The sequence below is a fragment of the Monodon monoceros genome, unplaced genomic scaffold (assembly GCF_005190385.1).
Source record: "Monodon monoceros isolate NGI ecotype Baffin Bay Population unplaced genomic scaffold, NGI_Narwhal_1 Super_Scaffold_22, whole genome shotgun sequence".
NCBI classification, from domain to species: Eukaryota; Metazoa; Chordata; class Mammalia; order Artiodactyla; family Monodontidae; genus Monodon; species Monodon monoceros.
In genome coordinates, this window is record NW_021703779.1 from 35859460 (window position 1) to 35886810 (window position 27351).

The 27351-nt window shown below is 45.9% G+C and overlaps 2 protein-coding genes across 4 annotated transcripts; one reads left to right on the plus strand and one right to left on the minus strand.

Moving 5' to 3' along the window:
* Positions 1–1596: 1596 nt before the first annotated feature.
* Positions 1597–5058, plus strand: MPC1L (mitochondrial pyruvate carrier 1 like). The gene is given in 2 exon segments (XM_029240738.1): positions 1597–3363; positions 3365–5058. Coding segments are annotated over 2 exon segments (471 nt in total). The 5' UTR covers positions 1597–3085; the 3' UTR covers positions 3558–5058.
* A 2120-nt stretch (positions 5059–7178) lies between these two features.
* On the minus strand, positions 7179–26692 carry CUNHXorf38 (chromosome unknown CXorf38 homolog). 3 transcript variants are annotated; one of them, XM_029240943.1, is made up of 7 exons: positions 26436–26646; positions 26140–26274; positions 19847–20021; positions 18494–18643; positions 18009–18188; positions 10043–10205; positions 7179–9442 (listed from the first exon to the last, which is right to left on the minus strand). In XM_029240943.1, exons 2-6 carry the CDS (start codon positions 26205–26207, stop codon positions 10044–10046), a joined length of 735 nt encoding a protein of 244 aa, XP_029096776.1. In that variant the 5' UTR covers positions 26208–26274; positions 26436–26646; the 3' UTR covers positions 7179–9442; position 10043. The 3 variants fall into 3 exon arrangements, with proteins under 3 accessions (XP_029096776.1, XP_029096777.1, XP_029096775.1); XM_029240942.1 differs by having other exon boundaries at positions 9187–9442; positions 19847–19966; positions 26436–26692; XM_029240944.1 differs by having other exon boundaries at positions 26140–26651.
* Between the last annotated feature and the right edge of the window lie 659 nt (positions 26693–27351).

Consider the following 27351-nt stretch of genomic DNA (forward strand, 5'->3'; position numbering starts at 1 on the left):
AAGTATGACTTTGAACATTCCTGCCTCACAGAGGTGGGTCTATGTCCGCTCTCGTTGAGTTTGGGTGGGCTTTTGTCTGGAGAAAGTTATGTTTTGGGACGTCCGAGGCTAGATCATAAAAGCCAATAAATACAGCTTATATTAGTTTTCTATTGCTGCACAACAGATTATCACAAACTTAGTGGCTTGAAAGAACACCCACGTATTAGCTCACAGTCTGTAGGTCAGAATTCCGGGCACAGCATGGCTAGGTTCTCTGCTCAGGGTCTCAAAAGGCATGCATGCTGTTGGAAGAATTCAGTTCTTTGTGGCTGTAGGACTGAGGTCTGCCTCTCCTTGCTGGCACTCAGCTGGGGCTGCCCTCAGCTCCTAGGGGCTGCCGAAATTCCTTGCCACGTGGCCCCCTTCACGCTCAAAGCCAGCTATAGAGAATCTCCCTCAGGTCAAATCCCTCTCACACTTTCAATCTCTGACCTTCTCCGTCTCTGACCTCCAGACCCACACTCAAATGGCTCATGTGACAGAGAGAAGACACACAGAAGAGGAGGAGGCAATGTTACCATGGAGGCCAAGACTGGAGTACTGTGGCCACAAGCCAAGGAATGCTTGTAGTCACCAGAAGATGGAAGAGGCAGCCCCCAAAGGGAGCGTGACCCTGCTGAATTTTGGACTTTTAGTCTCTAGAACTGTGAGAAAATAAACTTCTGTTGTCTTAAGCCAAAAACAAAAAACAAAACACCTCATGTGATTAGGTCACGTCCACTTAGAGAATCTCCCTATGTTAAGGTCAGCTGCTTTGGGACCTTAATTATATCTGCAAATTCCCTTTTGTCATATAATCATGGGAGTGATATCTAATCATATTCATAGGTTCTGCCCACACCTGGAGGAGATTATGCAAGGGCAGGGGCCATCGGGGGTCATTTTAGAATTCTGCCTACCCCATAGCTTCTGTTTGATTCTCTTGTTACACCTGTTCTTAGGCACCATGCTGTGAGGAAGCACAAGCAGCTTTAATAGTCCCAGCTGAGTTCCCAGTCAACAACCAGTATCAACTTGCCAGCCTTGTTAGTGAATCATTTTGAAAGTGGATCTTCCAGTGTCAAGCTGAGCTGCCCCAGCTGGCCATGCATGGAGCAGATAAGTTGTCTCCATTGAGTCCCACCCAAATTGCAAATCTCTTAAGTAAAATAAAGGATTGTTGTTGTTCTAAGCCACTATGTTTTAGGGTGATTTGTTACACAGCAATAGGTAATCAAAATCAAGTAACAAGCTATGTGAGACGATCTACAAGTACTGATAGCTTCTTGCGGACATTTCTTTTAGGACACTGGAGCATCTGGCAGGGTAGGCCTAAAATGTCAATTCATGCTTGCTGATTTATTAATTCAAACGTATACTTAACTGACTCACACCAGTACACCAGTCATCGATATTTGGAAGCCCAGTGCTTTAAAAGGGTTATATGAAAATGATGCTGCTTTCCTTTTGAACAATGGCTATACCGTATATTTTAAAGCTATATTTGTAAAACATCTGAGACGTAAATGAACATAGATAATGAATGTATTAATTTTTAAAGGTATAATGGGCTTGTTTATAAATCACTACTTAAAGTATTAATGTTTCAATGTATACTTAATTACTTTTCAATACATTACTTTTACTGGAAAAGGTAGAAAACACTGGGAAAAGAGTCATCAGTTTTGTCATTAAGAATTTTCATCAATGGATATTAACTATTAGGTGAAGGGCATCCATACACTCTCATAAGAGGCTCCCCTTGGATTATCTGTTGATTACATAGAGGAAAAGGTCCTTTACAATGGAGAAATCTGGCAGACAACTCAACTGAATGATCAAACTATCACCAATAACAGAACAAAGTGATATCACGTGCCTCCCACTGTGATGCACTAAGGACACAACCACACGTGTGTAGTATTCTCGCCAAAAAACATTTAACTTTAAGAGAAAACAGACTAATCCAAATTAAGGACATTCTGAAAAAAACACTGACTTGTACTTTTCAAAAATATCAATGTTACAAAAGACAAAAAAACGCTGGGGAACTCTTCCAGATTAATGTAAAAGAAATGATAACTAAATGTGAATCTTTTTTTTTTTTTTTGCGGTACGCGAGCCTCTCACTGTTGGGGCCTCTCCCGTTGCGGAGCACAGGCTCCGGACGCGCAGGCTCAGCGGCCATGGCTCACGGGCCCAGCCGCTCCGCGGCATGTGGGATCTTCCCGGACCGGGGCACGAACCCGTGTCCCCTGCATCGGCAGGCGGACTCTCAAACACTGCGCCACCAGGGAAGCCCTAAATGTGAATCTTGAGTGGATCCTGGATCTCCCCCTTCCAACAATAAAGAAAAAAAAACCCATAAAACTATAACACTTAAATATGCACTGCATATTAGATGATAGTACCGTACTAAATGTTAAGCATCTGACTGGATTATTGTACTGTGGTTTGTAGGAGAATGTCCTTGTGAAGAGCCAGATGCTGGAATATTTAGAGGTGAAATGTCACTTCGCAAGTAATACTCGGGCAAATTGTGCAAAGAAAATTCTGTACCTGGCTGAAGAATTTTGTGTCAACATCTAGTCAACGCTGTCCACAGCCTGGAGAGAACAGAGTTTCCCCCTGTGTAGCTGAGACGCAGTCAGCAGGACCCTCGCCTCCCCGGGCGAGGAGCTTTCAGATGGCTACAGCACGACGGGGAGCAAAGGACGAGGCTGTGATCCCACCTCCACTTAGAAGCACACGCATACACACTTTACGGCAGTCACGCGAAGGCACGAGGGCGAGGCTGCGCCTCACGTTCCCAAAGACAGGCACGACAGCTGTACGTGCCATCTAGTGCACTTTACGGCAGAAACGTGAAGGCACGAGGGCGAGGCCGCGCCTCCGCCCCCAAAGCTACGCAGGACAGCGGCACGTGCTGTCTAGCGCGCTTTACGGCCGCCGCACGAAGGCGGAGGTTCCGGGCCGACGCAGGGTAATCAACGGTTCCGGGCTCGCGCTCCACCGCGTTGTCGGTAGGCTGTTCATCCGTTGGCGCTCGCACGGCTCGGCGATCATGGCGGCGGTGGCGGCACTGTGGCGGAGGGCGGTGGAGATCGTGAAGACCAAGGAGTTCCGGGATTACGTGACCAGCACGCACTTCTGGGGTCCAGTGGCCAACTGGGGCATCCCGCTGGCTGCCATCAAGGACACGTGGGCGCCGCCGGACATCATCAGCGGCCGCACGACGACGGCGTTCATCTTATACTCGATGGTCTTCATGCGCTTCGCCTACCTCGTACGGCCTCGCAGCTTGCTGCTGATAGCGTGTCACAGCGCCAACGTGGTGGCGCAGTGTGCAGGGGGGCCGCTATCTGATGTACCACTACGGCGGCGCCACGGCGGCCACAGCCGTTGCTGCCTCTGTCGCCTCTCCCGGCTCTACCGCCGCTACCCCCGCTACCACCCCCGCAGCTGAAGACCCTGTGACTGACGGCGACTGCCTGGAGGTCACCGACTACGATCCGCTGACCCCAGAACATGATTGAGAGGGCCCTATCAAATCTTTGCAGCTTGCAAGCACTGAACTGTTCTTCCTAAAGAAAAGATCAATACAAAGTTTGGTTTTGACTCTGAAACAGTGCGAATCTGATTGAAACCTGCAGTTCTGTTAATAAAAAATGGCAAATAGCACAGAACTGAAGCTGTTGAGTGTTGTTTATTTCGTGACAGGGAAATAAAATGGTTTTTAGAAGGTGAGGGTAGATTGGCTAGTCTTCCTCTCCACGGGACCTGCAACTCGAGGGTTAGTTTATGTAGGGGAGGAAGGCTGAACGAAAGACACTTCAACTTAGCTAATTTATTTTTTTTTAAGCTCTCCTGGGAACATGCTTTTGTTACTTGTTTCGGGTGTCCGGGCCAGATAAGCCACAATGTTTGTACACCAAAAAATTCCAAGGGCTACTTCTACTGAGGGAAATACTTCCAAGGGCGTTTAAATGAATTCAGTGAAATCCAGCTCAGACTTTTAAGGAGTACTTAGCAAGAGAACCTAGAATCTGTTGGTGACCGGGAGCAATGACAGAACCTTCAATGGAATCAGGATAAATAAACAACTCAGGTCAGTGGCTGTCAACCCTGAATTCTAGGTAAACAGAAAATAAAAACGACAAGGTTATCCTTTCCTCTTTTCCTCATGCCTAAAAATGGGGGACCTGGCAGTTTGTAAAGGTGGTGAACCTATCACCCTGTGTTGCACTGTAGCTAGGGGTGAGGGTGAGGGTCAGTGGTAAACAGTATTAGCCCAGGGTATCCCCCCTAGGAATCCTATGGGTGCTAAAGGACTCTGCTTGGGAGCAGGAGGAGGGAAAAGAGAAGGGTGGGGCTTTGGGTGTAAGGCCATTACCTGTGCAGCAGAGGCTGCCCTCTAGGATTTGACCCCCAATCCCCCCTCCCTCTGGAGAATGCGGGAAGTTCCAGGGTGGTCTCCTGGGGAACCCCCATGTATGTGATCAAAACCCCTACTTTTGTTAAAGATTTCAAATGCAAAGATACTGAAAACAACTCTGAAATTTTCTGAAGACATCAGGTTTTGGACAAGACAGGCACAACTTTACCTTCTGTGGCATCTAAGCAGTAGTCCTCTTTGTAGGCAGTTTCTGCATTTCACATTCTGCATACAGGGGGAAAAACAAACTCTGGAAAGTGACAGTGTATGAGTTATCTATTGCTGTGTAACACATCACCCCCAAACTTAGCTTAAAAAAACTTAAAAAACAAATACCTCGCACAATTTTGTAGGGCCAGGAACCTGGGAGGGGCCTAGTTGGGTGCTTCTGCCTTAGGGTCTCTCAGCTGTCTGCTGGGGCTGCAGTCTCTGTAGACTTGCTGGAGGATCCACTTCCAAGCTCACTCACACTGTTGTTTGCAGGAGGCTTCAGTTCCTTGTCATGTGGGCCATAGGGCTGCTCACAACATGGCTTCCCCCAGAGGTGTTCCAAAAGAGAGAAAGCCCAAGATGGAAGCCATAGTCTTTTATAGCTTCATCTGGGAAGTGACATACCATCACTTCAGCTGTGTTCTCTTGGTCATATGGACCAACCTTGGTACGCTGTGGGAGGACAACACAAGGGTGAGAATAGCAGGAGGCAGGGATCGTGGGGGGCCATCTTGGAGACTGGCTACCACACGTGGCTCTGAAATAAAAACTCTCCTGCCTTCCTGAAACTCAATAGAAAGTAATAAATCATGTAAGGTCATCGCCCACCTTCCCCAAGAGATGTCACAAAATGCTCAGTTTACAGTTTTGTGGTCATTACAAACATGCATATATTACAGAGGATGGGTTTGAGAAGCAGGAAAGAAGTCTCTGGAAGATAGGTGGTAGCTCATAATATTTTAGATAGTTCAGACTATCATATAATAAAAAGCAGTTCTGAAAGTTCTGAAATGAATCATAACCTTGTATCGAGATTTTTATTAAAATTTTAAAGATTTTCCCCCTTTGCTCTTACATGAGTGGAAATTAATGCATTTTTAGATTTGTTTTACGAAACGTATTTTGTAATTTGACTATTGTATTTCAGTAAAAGGCCACTGTCTGTTGAAGACATACCAGAGCGGGTACGTTTGTAATTAACCTGGTAAGGGGAAAATAGGTAATCCCTGCTGATAATTTCCTGTCACTCTACATTTTTAATTTAGAGGGCAAAACGATTAGAGCAAATATCCAAAAGATTGCAACACCTCCATTCTAATGCAATGCTCCACTTACAGGACCTAATTTGTAGCATGCCCACCCAGCTAAGAGCTCTAACCCTTTGTTGCCTAGGATATTAGTGTTTAAAGCCATGTAAGTGATTAATACTTTAATAAAAACACACCCTTCAAATCATTAGGGTAATAATCATTTCATAATCTCCCCAAACTCTCAAACATAATTCTTTCTGGTCTTGACAATTTAACTTAAACTGTCTACAGGTCTCTACCACTACTTTATGAAGCCAAAAACATTTTCCAAATAGGCAGAGCTATTTTTTCAGAAGCTTTTGTTATTGACACACTTTTGTTACTTCCCAGAATTTGGGTTTTATACTGAGTTTAAAAAGTAACATCTTCCTCTTTAGGTCCTCTGACCTTCCTGGCAAAGCCCAGGCTAAAATCCAACGAACTGCCTTATGTTTGCCACTCTAATGCTACAACCATTTTTCTCCTCGAATTCTTTCAAAACTATGAACCTCACACTGTGTCTCAGGGGGAGGCTGGGAACAAATCACATTGCTGGACAAAGACAAGGCACTTAGAGATGATGAAGCCCTGTGCGGGAAGGAAACCACTTCCTGGGCTTCTCCTGACCCTGATAACTCACGAGTGCCCCTGGAGGTGGAGCTGACCCCCGCAAAAATGGAGGCTACAATATATTCCAGGAAACGTGACATATAAGTCTTGCAGTTTGAATTTACGTCTATTATTTTGAAATGCAAAATCTGAATGAAAAGTTTTCAAACTACAGGAGTGCAGCTTTGTTGTAAAAATTTCATACGCGAGTGTGCAAAAAATAGAAAAGCCAAATTCGACCCCAATTCCTTTGGCAGTGGTAACATGGCAAAAAAGCTTGGGAAAAGTACACAACTTTTCAGACCTGTTACTTGAAAATACCATAGTTTTTTTTTTTTTTTTAAATACCATCGTTTTATAGCATGCTATGCATTGTTACACATTCTGCTTTTCTATCTATAATGTCTTACACGTCACCCCCATCATGGCATTGCAGCCTTCTTTTTAACAGTTGCATAATACTCGGTAGCATGGATGTGCTGTGATTATTTAACCAGTCCTCTCTCGATGGCTGCCTGCCAAGGCTGCTGTGAACACCCTTTTGTCCATGCTCTGTGCCCACGTGCACAGATCTGTAGAAGAGAGTCCCACAGGGCTGATGTCCCCGGATCAACCTTTACAGCTATGTTTGCTATTTTTTTTTTAATTATAGTTTTTTAAAAAAAATTTATTATATTTTTGGCTGCATTGGGTCTTCGTTGCTGCACGCAGGCTTTTCTCTAGTTGTGGCGAGCAGGGGCTAGCTACTCTTTGTTGTGGTGTGCAGGCTTCTCATTGCAGTGGCTTCTTTTGTGGAGCACGGGCTCTAGGTGCTCCGGCTTCAGTAGTTGTGGCATGCGGGCTCACTAGTTGTGGCTTGCGGGCTCTAGAGCGCAGGCTCAGTAGTTGTGGCACATGTGCTTAGGTGCTCTGCGGCATGTGGGATCTTCCCGGACCAGGGCTCGAACCCATCTCCCCTGCATTGGCAGGCAGATTCTTAACTACTGCGCCACCATGGAAGTCTTAAAGCTGTGTTTGCTTTAAAGCCCCCTCCAGGCATGTCTTCCTATCTTCGTTTCAATTTTAATGTAATTAAATGTTGCCAGAATAATGTTTCTGAACAATATCTTTTTTTTTGGCCGCACCTCCCGCCTTCTGGGATCTTAGTTCCCCGACCAGGGATCGAACCCGGGCCCCGGCAGTTGAGTGACAGTGCTGAGTCCTAATCACTGGACCGCCAGGGAATTCCCTGAACAGTATCTTTAATTCATCAGAGCAGACAATAAATCCAGTAAGATGACAGCTCTCATACCATTGTCCATACCTTACATATCCTCCATTTGCATCAACTTCAGTGCCTGGCATGTGGTTGATACTTGATAAAACGTTTCTTGGGTAGATAAGGAAAAGCTAAATAGATACAAGAGGTATGAAATAAAAGTGTTCATAATCCAAAGTTCCTAAGGTGAGAAATCAGATCTTAAATTGGTTAGTGAATCAAGATTTAATGTGATCCCAAGTTTTGTTATCCTACATGTAGAAACTAGGAAATATTTCATGGAGTATCTTAGTTTGCAGGAAGTTGCAAGATGAAAGAAAATTGTTACTTTACTATTGAAGTCTTCTAAAGGAACTCCATGAGATGAAGGGAGAAAGAAAACGTAAGATTAAAGACCAAATAGTAGCAGGAAAGATGAAAGCAGGAAGTCACAGGCATATTTGCGTTCATCCAGGTTTTACAGAACTACATTAAATGCATTTCAGGGTAAAAATGCATCCCCCCACCCCCATTCTCTAAAAATCACATCCTTGTTGGGCAGCTGAGTAAGCAAAGGAGCAGGGCTTCACCTGGGCTCGAAACGGAAGCACTTCCTCCAGGCAGTGGGGAATGTGGCAATTCTGTCCCTCAAGGTCCAGGGGCGACAAGGCCCAGTTCAGTACTGCTGGCTTTGGAAATGAGCAGAGGTAGGGGAAGGTGAGGGTACAGCTGATCCCACAGATCACTGCATACAATGGGACAGGGGTTTTGCAGTTTAGGAAACAAACAGGACAAAGTCAAAAGTGTATGACTTTTTGGGTAAAAGGAATAAGGAAGTATGAATGAATTTGTGAATCTGCTGAAAGAAAATGATGTCTTTGAACTTCCATAAGAATATTAAAGTTTCATTCCTCAATCTCATAACAAAGGACAAGGTTTAGTTAACAGTGTAACTGACATTTGCGTCTATGAATACCTCTAGGCTATCAGTTGACCCTTCAGTCAATGAATATTCATTGAGCACGCAAGGGCCAGGCCTTGTGCTCGGCACTCAGGTTATAACTGAACCGGAAGAGCTGTGACTGCCACCAAGGCTGACTTTTCTTAAGAGTGCCATAAACAAGTCAGCAACCTCAAAACTTTCCCGGACATCCCTGCTTGTGATACTGGCCTGGGCCCTCCCCCTGCTTTGGTCAGTCAAGTTGCTGTGTTCTCCAGCCCACCTCTTTGTCCTACTGCCTCAAGCTACCAGAAACAGGTAGTAACAGTTCTGTACTAACTGGAAATGGCTAGAAAATGGCCTTTCGGGCACATTTTTTTCCTTGCCTGCTGGCAAAAAGGATTTATATCTCAACATGTACATCACAGCCCACCCTTGGGCATCCTCATGAATGAGACTTTCAGGCAAGTGTGTGGGCACAGGACTTGCGTGCCAGTGGGCAGAGAACTCTGCGTGGCCCTTCACACAGGCCTGGCCGAACACAGCCTTTAGTGTTTAAGCAGTTAGAGTTTTAGGACCAGAAAAGAATCTCACCTTTTAAACAGCAAAACCAAACCAAAAACAAAACCCAAAAAACAAACAAAAAAGCCCGGATGACAGCAAGTTTGGCACAAGAGCATCTAATATTTTTTGGCTGGTACAGATCACATAACACCAAGCTTAGGAATGTTAAAAAAACAAAACAAAACAAAACAAAACTCCCAAAGAGTTAAAGGAAAGTCCAGGAAAAGATGACACAAATTCCTTTTTGTTTGAGTGGAGTACTTGGGTAAGTTTTCCCTTTTGCACAGAAAAGGACGGCTGAGATGGAAGCCCGGCTGACTTTCACAGAACATGCCTGATTTTTGTTGAAGGTCAACCTAAAATAAAAGAAAATATTTAATTTTCTTCATTTGAGGAAAAAAAGTAAAATACTGAAGATAGTTACTTATTTTAACATTTTTTTAAAAATTAATTAATTAATTAATTTGGCTGCACTGGGTCTTAGTTGTGGCATGCGGGACCTAGTTCCCTGACCAGGGATCGAACCTGGGCCCCCTGCATTGGGAGCGCGGAGACTTAACCGCTGGACCACCAGGGAAGTCCCAACAAGTTTTTCTTATGAAAACAAACAAATTGCTATTATTCATGCCACGGCTAAGAGTGAGGCATCACTGGCATCACTTTAGGGCTGAAATGCTTCTTGATTATGTCATAAAGTTGATTCATTTAAGACTAGACCAATGACTTCAGGTATACTTGACTGAACAAAGCTGACAGGGAGTTTATCTTGAACTAGTTCACAGATGTGAGAACCATCAATCAGAAAGAGCACAAAGCTCAGTGTCCTTTCTTTCAAATAAAAAGGACATAGGGAAACTTCAGATGAGACTATGTGTGTTATGGCCTTACCTAAAAGAACAGACATTAAAGAGATGAGGCTATTCTGTCCTTATTTACCATCATATGCTTAAACTCACTTCAGGCCTTCCCTTCAGGTGTCTGTGCCCTAGGTTCCTTCGAATCCAGTTTTTGAGGCTGTTGGTGGAGGCTGTCTAGCTTCTGCATATCTTCTGTAAGACCATTTCTAAGATCCTCGTTGTTTCTCAGAAATTCTTTCACCACTTCCAGTTGATTTAAGATCTGTAAGAAGAAACCATACAATGCACAGCTTAGATAATTTTATAGCAGACTTAAAATTCAGATGAAAAACTTACTAGCTCCAAGACTGGCTCCTGTTCATGTGTCTACCAATAGCCGGTTCTGGGGCCACACAAGGGCGTGTTTGCTTGTCTCCTTAACATTTTTTGCTTTTAGGGGTTAATATCCAAAATATATAAAGAGGGACTTCCCTGGTGGCGCAGTGGTTAAGAATCCGCCTGCCAGTGCAAGGGACACAGGTATGATCCCTGGTCCGGGAAGATCCCACATGCCGCGGGGCAACTGGGCCCGTGGTCCACAACTACTGAGCCTGCGCTCTAGAGCCCTCGAGCCACAACTGCTAAAGCCCGTGCGCTCTAGGGCCCGTGCTCCGCAACAAGAGAAGCCACTGCAGTGAGAAGCCCGCGCACCGCGAGGAAGAGTAGCCCCCACTCGCCACGACTAGAGAAAGCCTGTGCGCAGCAACAAAGACCCGACGCAGCCAAAAAAAATAAAAAAATTATACACACACACACACACACACACACACACATATACATATATAAAAAGAACTCACACAATTCAATAGCAAAAAAACCAGACAACCCAATTAAAAAATGGGCAAAGGACCTGAACAGACATTTTCCCAAAGAACTGAATAGACACTTTCCCAAAGAAGACATACAAATGGCCAACAGGTACAGGAAAAGGTGCTCAACATCATTAATCATCAGAGAAATGAAAATTAAAACCACAATGAGGTATCACCTCACACCTGTTAGAATGGTCATCATCGAGAATCCCCTGGCGGTCCAGTGGTTAGGACTCTGTGTTCTCACTGCCAAGGGCCCGGGTTCAATCCATGGTCGGGGAACTAAGACCCCACAAGCCATGCGGCACGGCCAAAAAAAAAGGACAGTCATCATCAAAAAGAGGTAACAAATGTTGGCGAGGATGTGGAGAAAAGGGAACCCTCGTACACTGCTGGTGGGAATGTAAATTGGTGTAGCCACTCTGGAAAACAGTATGGAGGATCCTCAAAAACTTAAAAAAGGAACTACCAGGTGATCTAGAAATTTTACTTCTGGGAATATATCTGAAGAAAACAAAAACACCACGCTGAAGAGACATCTGCATCCCCATGTTAATTAGCAGCATTATTCACAATAGCTAAGACAAGGAAACAACGTGAGGGTCCATCAACAGATGAATGGGTAAAGACGATGTGGTGTGTGTATATATATATATATATACACACACACACACACACACACACACACACACACACACACACTGGAATATTACTTGGCCATAAAAAAGACGAAAATCCTACCATTCGAGACAACATGGACGGACCCAGAGGGCGTTATGCTAAGTTAAGTCAAACAGAGAGATAGATACTGTATGATCTCACTTATATGTGGAATCTAAAACAAAAACAAAAAAATAAACTCACATAAAAAGAGATCAAATTTGCAGTTACCAGAGGTGGGAATAGGGAATTGGATGAAGGTGGTCAAAAGGTACAAACTTCTAGTTTACAAGATAAATAAGTACTAGGGATGTAATGTACAACACAATGACAATAGTTAACACTGCTGTATGGTATATTTGCAAGTTGTTAAGTGAGTAAATCTTAAGCATTCTTATCACAAGGTAAAAACACTTTTTTCCTGTTTTTGGTATCTATACGAGATGACAGACGTTAACTAAACTTATTGTGGTAATCATTTCACGATATATGTACGTCAAATCATTATGCTGTATACCTTAAACTTATACAGTGCTGTATGTCAATTATATCTCAATAAAACTGGAAAAAAATTTTAAAAGATGATTTTTTTTTTTTGCTGTAAAACTTCCTGCATTTGTACAAAAGGGCTATATGTCTATACCTATATGTGTGTGTGTGTGTATACACATATATACACACATACGTATACATACACATACATATATATGTATATATAAAAATAAAATAAAGCCCTTTCATTTTGAATTTTGTACCCATTTATTATGATTAAATACATTTACACATACACATATATATATATACACACACATATATACAAATGTATACACTCACACATATAATGCTCTTTGATGTTGTACACACTTATTACTAGTAAATATGTATACATATATACGTTTATTACTATTCAATATTTATAAAATATACATACATATTTACTAGTAATGAATATACTGGTACAAAATTCAAGATGAACACAGGGTACAACGTAAAAATTTGGTCCTCTTCCACATCCTGTCCCCGGTCACCCAGCTCCTCTTAAAGGTGACCACAGTGAAGTTTCCTGTGTCTCTTCCAGAGATAGTCCATGCATTTACACGTGAGCATATATGTATATATGTGCACACCTTTTTAAAATTTCCGCTTTATTGAGACATAATTGGCACATACACATTTTTAAAAACACAAATGGCAGCATATTAGACATTGTTCTTCAACTGATTTTTTTCTATATCAGATTGTAAAGAGTGGCCTCATTATTTTTTTTAATGGCTGAACAGTTTTTCAGTTATGGATGTCTCATGCATTAACATATTATTTCAAACCTTCTGCTAAGAGAAATACTGCTGCAGTAACTAACCTGGGACCTGTGTCATTTTGCATAAAGTGACAGGCTATTTGTAGGATCTGTTTTTAGAAGTGGAATGAAGTTTTAATTGATAGAGTTTTCTGTTTTAATGTTAATAGATTTTGCCAAAACTGTCATCTCTAGAGGTTATACCAATTTAAACTCCCACCAGTAACATTCTTCCTGACATTTAAACTAATAAAAGCATGTATTCTTAGAATAGTACCACGGAAGTGTTTTCACTCGGCTTATCCGAGGATACCTTCACTGGTCACTGTGCTTATTACAAAGAAGAGAGTTATTAATATTTTGGGGTGTGGTGAATTGTTTAAAATGAGGGACCCCCAATTCCAAGCTAAGTCAAGATGATCGACATCTAACGAAGGAAAGTGATGGAGTACCCTACTCTTAGCAGAGTGGTGGTTCTTAAACTTTAGAGATGTACACAATTGACTCTGGTGCAGCAGGGCTAGGGCAGAACCTAAGCAGGCACCAGGTTATTGTGATGGCAGTGAGTGAGACGGTCGGTTGCAGAACGATGGCTGCCAGGGATGGGAGGGAGGGGAAGACTGGCTAGGGCTTGTGACCAGGATGAACAGGGAACAGGGAGGGCCAGGGTGGAGCTGAGGATGACCAGAGGTCTTCAGACAGGTTACTAAGTAGATGGGGATGTGCCCTTCAGCTGGAGCTGTTTATTACACGGCTAGAGACAAGCCTACAGCTCCTGAAAGATACCTGGGCTTTAAATAATAAATCTGGAAACCGTAAAAACGTGAAATGAAGATTACATCAGTGACGTAATTCACAGTGTACATTAGTAATTGCGGGTACTGCACTGTTAGCACTCATTGCCTGTGCCGGGTGCTCTAGATGCACCCCAGGGTTCTTCCCATTCCTTGGTTCCCATCAGATGCCCGAGACCATGCCGGCCTGGTCTGTGCATCACACATACCCTCCAAGATGGAGTGGGGTCCTCCCTTCCCATAGACCTTCTCATTTCATGACTTGGGAGCTATGATCCTTTGTGCTGTCACCTCCTGACCCTCTCTGCTCTTGAAATGTGCTCAACAGGGGTGATTATTTTAGCTTGGGGGGAGGAGAAAGAGTCAAAAGGAGTTTTTAAAAAAATTTATTAAGAATGGGGAAGGCTTATGCACGTTTATATGTTAAATGGGGAGGGAAGTAAAGGTGGAAAAACAAAGTGCTAGAAAAGTAGTCAGACAGACTTGGATATTGAAGCCCAGCTTTGCCACTTAACTAGCTGTGTGACTTTGGGCAAGACACTTGACCTCTCTGAGCTTACGTCCATATATGCAAATATAGGATGATGATACCAACACCACCAAGCATTCCTGTGAGGGTTAGAAATAATCTAGTAAAAGCACCTAGCACTGTGTCTGGTACATTCCTCCCTTCCGACAATCATTTAACAAAAGCGTACCGAGAGTCTACTATGTGCCAGGCAGGCGCTGTTCTAGGCAAAAGATGCTTAGCGCCTCCATACTCCCAGGCACTTAAGCCAAAACCCTTGGACTTGTCTTTGACGCCTTTCCTTCTCTCCCACACCACACGTGCCCCCCTTCTCACCACCTCTACTCTTCACCCTTCCACCCTGGTCTGAACCACCACCTCTCTGACCTGGTACCTGCGGCAGCCTCCTAATGTCTCCCTGCTTCCATCTTTGGCCCCCGGCCCTGCATCCTCCACACGGCGGCCAGCGTGCTCCCTTCATCGTTCTGCTGCTCAGAACTCAGTGCGGCTGCCGCCTCAGGAGGAAGAGCCTGGATCCTCCCAACGGCCCACAAGGCTTCCCGTCGCTCAGCTCCTCACCGCACTCCAGCCAGCCTGCTTAGCTTGCCCTGCCCTCCGCCTGAACGCTCCTCCTCCAGAAGCGCACACGGCTGCTCCGCACCTCCTCCAAGGTATCGCTAAGTCTCAGCTTCCCCATGGGGCCTCCCTGGCCACCCCGCGCAACCCAACCCCCAGCCCCGTTCGGCCACTCCTGATCCCCACACTGTGCTCCACACAGCCCTCCTCCTTCTACCTCGCCCCATCATTGCTTATCATGCTGACCGTTTACCATCTGTTTTGTTCACCGATGCACGCCAAGCTTCTAGAACTGTGCCTGGCAAATAGTAGGCACTCACTCGTGAAATAAATCTGGCCTGTAACCAATGGAGTGTCACTTCCATCCTTTCCCTGCCTGCCTCGACTGCATTCTGTCACTTCCTCCCTGAGTTTCCCCCCGAAAGCGGTCCCCCCACCAGGGTTTAAGAAGTCAGTAATGATTTTCAAGAATGTGCAAGTTCGTTGCATGTTTTTTAGCCACTTACTGCGCTCAACGTTCTCTGGCTGAATTTTGAACCCCCCAGACCCTAACACAGCGCCGAGGGCCGGCAGGTGTGTGTGAAGGGCTCTTGGGTGGCAGCTGTTGCTCCCATTTGGCTCTGAGGCGGACCGCGTTTTACAATCACAGTTATGCACGCACAGCGTATTTTAATGGGAGCCCCCTTTTATAATGTTATCATTAAGGCTCGCCAACTGGACAGGAAAGAATGGAGATGATGAACTCTCTGCCTCGTGGTCCCTGGCACTCACTCCCGTGCTCCCTGATGCCTTTCGGGGGACTGTCGCACTAAATCGCCACCATTAACCCTTTCTTCTCAACTTGGCTTTCCAACCCGAGCTCTGCTGTTTTAATGAACACCAGAAACAGGTCTTGCTAAACATTCACACAAAAAGTGCCGCGGTCATAATACAACCACTGCATTTCTTGATTCCTAATTGCACATTTTTAAAAATACTTTAACATCTCGAATGAGAATGCGCCTTACCACTGATAGTGTCTTACAGTAAATTGGCAGCATTTTTTTTTCCTTACAAGTGACTGAATTAATGGTGTGTCTTGCAATTCATAGTGTTTTAGAGTCACTGAAATTTGGTTTACCAAATCCTCTGACTTTGGAGACTAACCCAAAAGAACATGAATAATCGTATTTGCTGCTGAACTTTCAAAAGAGGTCTGTTCCACACATCGTGGAAAGCCATCCTTCAGCTTCTCAGAGATAACGTGCCAATCAATCCGAACTTACAACTTGATCAATTGAAATATCAAGAGAAATGCCACGGTCCACTGAACAGAAAGCATGAAAAATGAGAATTTATCACCTTTATCTAGAGACTTGGGGACCCAGAGGACAAGCCAATTAACCCCAATTTCCTCTCTGTAAAACAGAGATAATGAAGGGTCGAAATTTACAATTGCTAGCTGCTCGGCGACATGAGAGCCGCTGCACGGCACGTGGGAAGGCAGGCCCAGGGCCAGAGCGGGAAGACCCCCGGGCCAGCCCTCATACCCCAGCCGTGAGGCCTTGAGCCCATCAGCACCTGCCCCTTAGGGTTGCTATAAAGCAGGGTATTACCCAGGTCCCTTCCCGCTCCCAACTTGCAGAGACTCCTGGTTTCAGTGCGTTGCTACTGATGCATTTTGCTCTTTGTTACACAAACAGGAAAAGAACTGCAGCTCCCTCAAGGAAGAGGAGAGAATTTCTGACGACTCAGGGACCGTGAGCCTGATCTCCCGGTTTTCTTCTGTTGTCTGACTCTGCTTTTAAAAGGAGCAGTGGAAAGAAAACTGGGGATGGCTCTAATGGCATTTTAAAGTAAAGCCAGATGAGGGACTTCCCTGGCGGTCCAGTGGCTAAGACTCCGCACTCCCAATGCAGGGGGCCTGGGTTCGCTCCCTGGTCAGGGAACTAGATCCCACATGCCGCAACTAAAAGAGCCCGCACGCCGCAACTAAGACCCAACGCAGCCAAACAAATAAATACTTTTTGAAAATAAAAAAATAAATAAAGCCAGATGAAACAGATGGATTTAGAAAACAGCTTTAACAGCCTTATTCGTCACTTTAAATACCTATGGTGTGCCAGGGTGGGTGCACCCCAAAACCACTGGTACCCAGTCCCTGTGCTAAAGGAGTTCATCAAGCTGAGTGAAGCACCTGGGTCAAGGTCAGAAGAGTTAACGTAGGCATATGGACCAGTACGGAGCACGGCCTAAAAAATGAAATACACACTTTGTATTAAAACACGCTGTGTTTCACGAGGTAGCCAGTAAAACTACTTTCCTCGGACGAGGTGGAATTGGAGAGGTAAAATGATCTGTCCAAGACATCCTGGGAATCTGGAATTCTAATCCAGCAAGTGCTGGGCTATTTCTGAACCTTACCAAAATATAATTCTACTACTGTTAGTTTTTTTAATATCTTGCATGTAACAAAGGGGACTCATATCTCCTGTCCTTGAGACGATCATTAGCTTGCAGGGTCCTGAGCTAGAAGCCTTGACGATCCTTTAACCCCTCCTTCCCCACCTCCCGCCAGCCCCGGGCCACGCCCCAAGTAATCTAACCAGCCACTGCGGCTGGGCCCCAGTAGTGCCTCCAGCACCCGGCTCCTCCCCCACACCTCTAGCTTCTGTCCTCTTTCTCTCACCCTCACACAACTGCCAAGAGCCTCCTGGCTCGTCTCCAACCTCCAAGTGCCATTAAGACGTCACTTTCTAAAAGCCCTATCTGATCTATTCATTTACTCTCTCCTGATTTAAAACCTCTGTTGGCTCCCAACTGCTCTTTGGGAATAAGGTCCAAACCCCTTAGTGAGGCATAGAAGACCTTTCAAAATACGGCTTCGACCTACCTGACCACCCTCACAACCGACCATACCTCCCTCCTACGTCGTCTCGTCACTGTCTGGCCCAGGCTAGTCTTTCATGTCTTGGCAAATGCCTTCTGCCAAGAATGCCCTTCTGCTCTTGCCAATTTGCTGAACTCTGATTTGATTCTTAGTCCCAGCTCAACAGCGCCTTCTCAGCAAAGCCTTTCTCTGCAATCGCCCCTCTGAGCTGCAGAGAGTCGCGGGAGCCTGCGGTTCAGGATTCTGTGGCCGCCCTTCCTGTGGTCTTCCACTCTGTGGCACATATTAGGCACCCAAATGTTTGCTGATGGGGTGAAAACACTTGTTTAAGGGTAACAGTAATCTGTGCCAAAAGAATATCCATTTCTGGAAATTATTTGACTTTTAAAGCAGAAACATAACCGTTAATAAGTTAAAATGTGCTACTCTTCCTCCCTGGTGCCTTTCTTTGTTTTGTTTACTCACACAGAGGATATAATGCTTTTTTTTTTTTTTTTTTTTTTTTTTTACCTCTTCAGGCAACACCTCTTGTCCCTTTGCTTGAAGATATAGCTCTTGAAGTTTTTCCTTTAGTAACTCCATTTCTATCTCGTTTACTTGGTGCTCACTCAGGTAAACTCCTGTTTCATAGTCACACCCATCTGGCTGATCCTCCTCAGGGATGTAAACAGCCCAGTCAGATGTCAACAGCTGTTGGGTTACCGAACAAATATATGAACCGATTGAATGGAAAAGATATTCCAAAAAAAAAAAAAGATATTCAAAGAATTTGTAATTAAACATCGTTGACTGGATCCAGTCTAATAACATCCCGTGACCACAGAAAAGCTGCTCAGCCCGATCACAATTCTGACTTCGTATCAATATTGTTCCCCTACTTACATTCTAGAATTTTGTTTAAATCTAATAAGCTTCAAATTCGAAATGAGTGACTGTGATTCCTTTTTTTCCCCCTTAGGTCTTTATGCAAGAACTGTTAAACGTGATTTTTTTACCTGTTCTATTCGGGAGTATACCGCCACAATCTCTGGGATATTCTTAAATTCATTCAGAAAATTTTGGATCTTTATCTGAAAATCTCGAAGCCACACAGAAGATACTTTCATCTCTGAAGAGTGCATGATCTCGTTACGACACTTAATCACCTATAGAAAGACAAAAAAAGAGAAAAGCCTTCAAAGGCCAATAGTGGGGTAAACTGAGATTTTGTAGTTCCAGAGAAAGACTGTTGAAAGGCCTTGTTAATTCTAAAATCCACAAGTGCGTGGTCTGCAGGTGCTGTCAAGGCTCGAGGGGGATGTTCAACCCCCAGCCACTTGAATAAATTAATTGGGGTAAGAAATACAAGCAAGCCTATAACTGTCGCTAGTCCTTGAGATCTTGTGGCCTGGGGGCGGGGGGTATCTCTCGCACAATCCCCCAAATGCCCTAACTTAAAACAACCCGCCAAAGCGCAAAACTATTGGCTACTGGCTCTGAGAATACCCAAAGGCCAAAGCAGACAATGCAAAACTCTTTTAATATACATTTCATGCCAAGTCTTCCACACTCTTGGTTAAAAGCTACCAAAGGGCTTGATTTTATACTGTGATAGTTTTTGAGTCCGCTGCTGATAAAGGACTCTCAGTCCTTTCAGCTGCTGGCATGCTAGCAAAATATACATGCATTTTCTCTACATATTATAAATAATCCAGGTATGCTATATACCCTTTTCAAGGATCCTTAGCGTAACAAATGTGCCAGAGCTGTTCTCTGGTGAAACAGAGATAGTCTAAATCTCCCAGAGGAAGTCTGACAAGCGTAGCGATCTGTTCTGACACTGTTTATCCATTAGTGTTTATATTTTCCTCAGTTCTAGGTAAACTGGCCTTGCAACTGTTTAGCCAATGAGATTGAGAAGGGCAGGATTCCAATGCTGGCATCCAATGGACAGAATGACGCATTACTCTGTATTTGTTGTTGTTTTTTTTTAATATGGAAGATTACTTTGCTTCTGTTTATGGCAGAACAGGGAAGAGAAATTTGAGGCCTGTCGATTTAGTGGCAAACAGTGCAACAGCAGGTTGTCGGAAAAGTTCAACAGGGTAGGGTTGAAGGGTCAGTCTCCCGCCTGCGTTCGCACAGGGGTTCTGGGACATCACAGAAGGTGCATGTGATGTGAGCCCTGCTTGCCTGCTCAGCGATGACAACTGTGGACCAAAGTCTAACTCCTTCGCACACCACCGTCTGGGGAGAGCCGTGAGCTCTGCCCACACGGCTGCTTTAGCAGCACGGGGTGTGGCTCCTGACTGGTCTTCACAGTACCCACCCGACCAACTCTGTCTGCTTTTCAATCTGATAGTTCTTACCTCTGTGACTTTCTTTCGATCAACCTCGAAGTGATCACAGGAGTTGATGAGACTTAGAAGAGCAACCGCGTCACATTCCTCGGGTCCTGTTTTGTCTGCCAGTCCTCGGGGCATGAAGGCCTGCAGCAGGGGAGGCCCAAGGGGCACCCGAGTCTCCTCCAACCCTAGGGGACATCTATCCATATGGGGCTAGTGGGACAAATGCTATGTGCCTGTTCCCCAAATGATGACTGAAACTCTCTTACTGAGGTTTCAAGTTAGAGCCTCATGAGTCCAAAACACAAGTTGGGAAACAGTGCGGCAGCCAAGCCTCAGCCCAGGGCAATAACTGAAGAGTTGCTCCATCTGTCCACTTGCTATTACAGACACTTACACACTTGACCTAATTGTCCTTTCTTAATGGCATATAAGCAGGAGGCAGGGGAAGAAACCACCCTTTTCTTTTCCTTACTGAAGTTTCAGTGGCTGAGTTGTTAAAGAAGATTTAAAAGTAATAGTTATTCCCAAGTGGACACTTTAAAATTACTCGAGAAAGTTCAGTACGGTAGTAGAAAGTTAAGAGTCTGGGCTGTGGAATGCGACAGACCTGGGGTGCAAATCCCAGCTCTGCCACTTGTCAACTGTGTGACCTTGGGCAAGTTACCTATCCTCGGATTCCTCAGCAGTAAATAGGGGCTAACTGTCCTCATCTACCTTGAAGGATGTTTCGAGAATTAAATGAGTTAATGCGAGTAAACCACTTGCACGGTGCCTGGCACATGCTAATACACAGGCCACAAATGTTGGCAATTATTATGCTGATGGTGCAAGGTGAGCAGGACCTACACAGGCGTTACAGACGGGGTCCCAGGGTTTGAGATACTAGATACAACAGAATGGCCTCATTCGAGCATGATCTTTCCTTTTGTAGCATTTTATGGTGTGTACCCCCAAAATGATGTTATAGCAAGGCTTGGGCATATTTCTTTCCTGAAGTACTTCCAAATTTACATCTGAAGGCAACAACTTTACCAAGCTATGAAGCTCAAGAGCACGTTCCTGCCAAGGGACTAGAAGAGATGACATATGAAAAATGACTCGCCAAAAAAGAACTCTAAATAAAGAGACCTGCTCCCTTGAAAACAAACACATTTCCGTAGGCAAGCAACCATGCTGCTTCCTGCAGTGCTCATGGTGCTATTCGGAAAAAGGAACGTGGTACGGGCCGGCACCCCCCAAGGAGAGTCAGGGCTCTGTTCCTGATGGTGGTAGAATCACACATCTCGGCCTCATGTAACTGAGAAGAATTCTACACATACTGGATGGCCCCTATCAAAAGGTACAGTAGCCAAGACCATCACTGTCTCTGGCCAACCCGCTGAAAGTAGATTATGGATGTTACAAGTGTTAACAAAGAACTAATGTATCACAGGCAAACTAGTTTGATGAAACAGAGGAAAAGAAGAGGAAGAAAAGAAACACTGCTTATTCCAACTGTGGCTGAGAGGAACACCCAAAGTGGGAGGGGCCTTAGTTGCCTCAAAACCAAGCAGAGTTTTTCTTTCCCATTACAAGGTATGTCCAGTCTGGCATTTTCTCACCAACATAAACCTGTCTCTCCCACGTCAAGGTTTTATTCTAGTACTTCTTTCCTTTCCTCAGAACCAGAAGCCGACGGAGGCTCTGCCGCCTCCTTGCCTCTGAAAGCTGTTTCTTAAAATGGTATCGCCTACCGCCAGGTTCCGTATGTGACAAGCACAGGGTGAGAAACACACGCTATTGCCTCTCACTACCCCCTCCTGTCTCTTCACTGAGTAGTAGGAGACAAGGTTGGAGAAATAAACAGGGGCCAGACGTGCTGGGCCTTACTGGACTTGACAAGGAGTTTGGAGTTTACTCTAAGGACGTCGGGAAGCCATCCAAGGGTTTTGGGCAAAGGAAGAAAGTGATCTGATTCCCACATGAAGACCGCACATCCTGCTGTGTGAAGGACCAACCAGGGGTGAGCAGAGCAGCAGAGGCGGCCAGGTGGGAGGCTGGCAGGAGAGGGGGCGAGAGCTGTGATGCAGAGATGGCGAGGATGATTCCAAAGATAATTTGCACGTACAAATAAGAGGGGTGGTGGGGGGAAAGAGATGAAGCAAGAATGACTGTAGGTAGTTGGTGGTGGGGCATGGGTGCAGGCTGGCTGGCGGGGAGAGATGAAGAGTCCTGCTTGAGAAGAAAAGACGAAGTACCCAGGAGGTGATGAAGTGGAGGCATCAAGTAGCAGCTGGGTATGGGCCCCCGGAGCGCAGAAAAGCGCATTGCTAGGGGTACCAATCTGGGAGCCGTCAGCAGAAACGTAGTATTTAATATTTCACTCCACGGGCCTGGGCAGTATCACCAGGGGAGAAGGCGGGATGGGGAGGGACAGAAAAGGCCCGAGGAAGGCCAACCGACACTCAGAAGGAGGCTAAGGAGGAGCCGGGGAGACAGGAGGAAACCCAGGAGGGGAGGATGTCACAAAGCCAGGGCTGTTTCAAGAAGAGTGGCCTGCAGTGCGGCAGCGCCGAATAGCTGAGAGGTAGGAGGGGCGAGGCCAGAGAACGGAAGGTCACGTGTGCCCCTGACAAGACATGCAGCGGAGTGGCGGGGCAGAAGGCAGAGGGGAGTGGGTTGAAGAGTCAACGGGACCTGCATGAACCCTGAAAAGAGAATTAGGCATAAAGCACTTTTTGAGAAGTTCTACTGGGTATGTATGTGGGAGGCAGTTAGAGAAATGGGGAGACAGCTGGACGGAATGGATGAAGGAAGTTTTTCTTTCTTTTCAAATTTTATTTTCCAAGTATTCACTCAATTCTTTTTTTAAAAAAGCTTTATTAAGATGTAATTCACATACCATATAATTCACCCATTTAAAGTACACAGTTCTTCGTGGAAAAGACTCTGACAGGTACAGGTTTCTGGTAACTGACTATACTGCTGAACTGAAATGAATAAGCATTTCCAGAACTCTAATGGAAAACTGATGAATTCATAAAAGTGCTAACAGAAGATCAAGATGAAAAAAAAATTAATTACGTGGGACTGAGTGAGGATGATTATAATTTTTGTGACTTCCTGTGTGAATTAAAAAAAAAAAAATCCCACAAGGACTCAGAGGCAAAAAATATACAAATCAGTTTTCACTGCAAAGTAAAGGAGCTGTTACCGTGGAGGATTACTGGACTGAACGCCAATATCATGACATAGTATGAGTGTGTTTCGTGTTCGGTAATTGCAGTCGTTGTGGCTTTTGTTGTGGTCATCCATTTACAATGCTTGGTGTCAGTTTATTTATCTCTTGTAAAAATAAAATAACAGTGTGTGTGTGTGTGAAAAAAAAAAAAGAATGTGAATACAGGGAACTTTGGGAAACTAGGAAATCTAGAAAGGATTCATTGGTAATTATTTATTTTCAGTGAATAAAATAAAATGTAATAATACGGCTAAAAAAATAAATAAATAAAGTACACAGTTCTTTGTGATGACATGGATGGATCTTGAGGGCATTATGCTAAGTGAAGTAAGTCAGACAGAGAAAGACAAATACCATATGATCTCGCGTATTCGCGGAACCTAAAACAAAAACCCGAGCTCGCAGATGCAGAGAACAGACTGGTGGTTGCCAGAGGTGGGGGGTGGGGAGTGGGCAAAATAGGCGAAGGGGGTCAAAAGGTACCAACTTCCAGTTATAAAATAAATAAGCCCTGGGGATGTAATCCACAGCATGGTGACTATAGTTAATAATACTGTACTGCAGTATTTGAAAGTTGCTAAGAGAGCAGATCTTGAAAGTTCTCATCACAAGAAAAAAAAATTTGCAACCACACATGGTAGTGGACATTAACTAGACTTGCTGTGGTGATCATTTCACAAAGTGTTAAACATCGAATCACTATGTTGTATACCTGAAATTAATATAACGTTACAGTCAATGACACCTCAATAAAAAAATTAAGCATTTACAGTTTAGTGGTTTTCAGTATATTCACAGAATTGCACAACTATCACCACAATTTTAGGACATTTTCATCACCCCCAAAAGAAACCCTCTACCCATTAGCTATTGCCCCCTCTCTCCTTCAGGCCCTGGCAACTACTAATCTACTTTCTGCCTCTATAGATTTGGCTATTCTAGACACTTCATATAAATGGAATCATACAATATATGACTGGCTTCTTTCACTTAGCATTATGTTTTCAAGGTTCATGCAGTACTGTAGCATGTATCAGTACTTCATTCCTTTTTATGGCTAAATAATACCCCATTGTATGGATAAACCACATTTTGGTTATCCATTCATCAGCTGATGGACATGCGTGTTGTTTCCACCTCTTGGCTATTGTGAAGAGTACGGCTATGAACATTCGTGCACAGGTTTTTGTGGGGACACATGCTTCCACTTCATCAGGTATGTACCTAGGAGTGGCACTGCTAAGTCATATATTAACTCTATACTGAAATCTCTTTCTTTAAAAAAATTGAATAAACCAAGGCAGTACTAAGGCTATTTGTATGGTGATGGGAATAAACTGGGAGGTCGGAAGAGTGGAGACTCAAAAGTCCTTGGGCAGGCGGGAGGGGATAAGGTCCAACACTCAAGTGGAGGGACAGGGCGGTAAGAGGAGAAACGCCCTTCCTCCTTTGCAGCAGAAGGAAGAAGATGGTGCACATTGAGGTAGGTTGGTAGGTCTGGTAAACAGATAAGAAAGCGAGAGCAAGGTTAGCAGCTGGGATTGCAGGTGGGAGAAGAGGAGTGGGAGCTCAGCGAAGGAGAGGCAGCAACAGTTGTCTCCGGGAACAGGAACCTACGGAGAGACAGGGCCAGGCTGCTGGGCTCGTGATCAAGAACTGAAAGCGAAAGATCCCTCGAAAGATTCTTCCCCAGAGCAGCAGGTGTGGTGTCATCAGGGCTGGAGCTGGGCCTGGCAAGTGCAGAGAAAGGAGGAAGAAGACCGAGACAACTGCAAGGGACTGAACAGAATGATGGACTGGAATCTGGGCTGGCTGAGGAAGCAAAGGAAGCTGGGAGGGCAGAGGCTGCTGGGGATTGGGAAAGCAGTGGAAGCCTGAGAGCTGTGGACTTTGGAGAGGGACGAGGGGTGGGGCAGAGGTGGGGGCGGGTTGAATAAGTACACCGAGGGCAAGCAGGATGTTGGACGCCGCAGCTCCCTGTGCTGACACAGTCCGGGTGTGAGCATGCAAGTGGGAGGCTGAGGTCGAGAGGATCACAGGATGTTCGAGAGGGGAGTCCAGCTTGGAGAGAGAATATACACATGTGGTTGGACTAGGTCTGCAGGTGACAGCAATGAAGAAGGGAAAGAGCGGCAGAAACAGGTGGCATGGGCTTCAAGAGGATTCTGAGGGTATGAAAGCAGTGACAGAAAACAAACAGGTGAGGGACGGTCATAGCAAAGGGTAGAGTTTTAAGTTTTCTTCTTTTCTAAGTAAAAGCAGAAGTTGGCAATTCTATGGCAGCAACAAACAAACGGGGGAGAGGGTATGGTGGGTTTACTGGACCACGATAGCCAAAAGTCTGGGGGCCACCGATATAGTCCAACTTCCTCATTTTTGAGGTTAGGGAACAGAGGCTGGCCCAGTGGTGCACCACAGCAGCTGGGCGGAGATTCTGATCCCTGCTTCCCAGGCACCAAGCCTGTGCCTGCTGGTAACTAGCATGTAGACTGACTCCAGAGGTGAATTTGTGTTAGGAGGCTACTTCGACTCCCCCTCCCCCCCCTCCCACTGGGCTTCTGGCAAATATCAAAAAATCAAAAACAATTCTTCAATCAGCCCAGCTAGTAAATCACATCACCAAGATCTGAAAACGGGCCGAACAGTCCCCTTTTATCTGGCTGCCTACCCCACCCCTACCTCCCCAAAGTTTTACTCCTTAGCTAGGCACTTAAGGTCCTTTCTATCTTAGCCCCAACTTCCCTTGGCTTATTCTGCCATCCTCATGGCACCTTACAGACAAAGTGAGCTACTCAGGGAGCCTACCCTCAAAAGGCCTTGCCTGCTTCTCCCTCTGTGCCTGTACCCATGATGCCCACTCTACATCTTGCCCCAGCGTCTCTTGTTGAAATCTTCTACTTCACTAAGCTGCGTTGGGTCCGATATAACAGCCCTGAGCCGCCTAGACGCTACACCCTTGATCAAAAGCCCAATCTCTCTCTGCATCTGTTTATGGGGGCCCAGCTCCCACACAGACCCAACAGACGCCCCGGGCTCCAGGTAACTCCTACCTGGTGGGCCAACTCCTCCTACCCTCCCGACCGCAGGTGCTTACCTTAGCCACCTCCCAGGCGTCGACCGGCCAGCGGACCGGCCGGCAGTTTCCCCAGTGAACGTCTCCATTTCTGCTGGTGTGATGTTTCAAAATCTCCCGTTTCCACTCTGCGCACACCTGACACTGAGGCTGAAACTACAGGGGGCGGCGGTGAGGAGGGGCCCGGGAGGGAGGGGCGGCGTCTGGGCATCTGAACCCCAGGCACGGCGGTCGGCCCGGCTCCGGGGAGGGCACGAGACACTGCGCCCGCGGACGGGGTGAGGGGCGACGGTCAAGACCCCGGGCCGGGTGCTCACCTGGCGGGCGCGCGGGCTGCACCGCGAGCCGCTGCGGCAGGTGGCGAGGGGGCCCAGGCCGGGGGCGGCGGCTAGCAGGCTGCGGTGGAAGGCGAGCACCTCGCGGCCGACGAAGCCCTGCAAGCAGCCGCGTAGCAGTAGCAGGCAGTGGCCCGCCTTCACCCAGTTCTTGTACTCGGCGCAGTTGAGGCGCGCAGCCAGCTCAGAGAGCACCATGCCGGGAACGAGCCCGCGGGGCCACGGGGCGAGGGGCGGGGCGGACAGTCGTGCGCAGGCGCGGAAGTCTGGGCGCGCCCGAGGCGACGGCGGCGCTCTGGGCGTGGCCCCGCCCGAAGGCGCCCGGGATTCCCCCAACCGCCAGGCGGCAGGGAGTTCTAGTTTCCGGGGCACGTCGGCCCCACCCCCGTCTTAGATGGCGACCGACGCGTTATGTACTTTGGTGCTCGCCCAGAAAGCCTCTACTCTGTTCCCCCAAACTGAGACCTCGCCAGCCAACGATTGGGCTCCCTCTCCTGAAGCCTGTGCTCCTGTTTTGTTTTTTTTTAATTGTAGAGGTGTAAGACGGTGCTCAAGACAGTTATTGAATTACTTATGTTCCTTGTGTTATACAATTCTAGAAAGTTTACTTAACTGGATCCTAAGCCCGCAGGTTGGCTGTAGCCTATCTGGACATTAGTGAAATTTGACCGTTGGCTGTCTGCACCGCGCACCTGTTAAGCGCCTGCGGTGTGCCAAGGTGACACAAAGCTCAGAAACATCCGCCATTGGGCTACCTAGCAGAGGCAAAACAGGACGACACATCACCCGGATTCTGGAGGGCTGCATCGCCCCGAGTGGGATGAGGACTTCTTCCACTATGGTCTTGAAGCATCGAGCTTAGATGACTTAGTACTCTTGGTTATATGATAATTAGAGC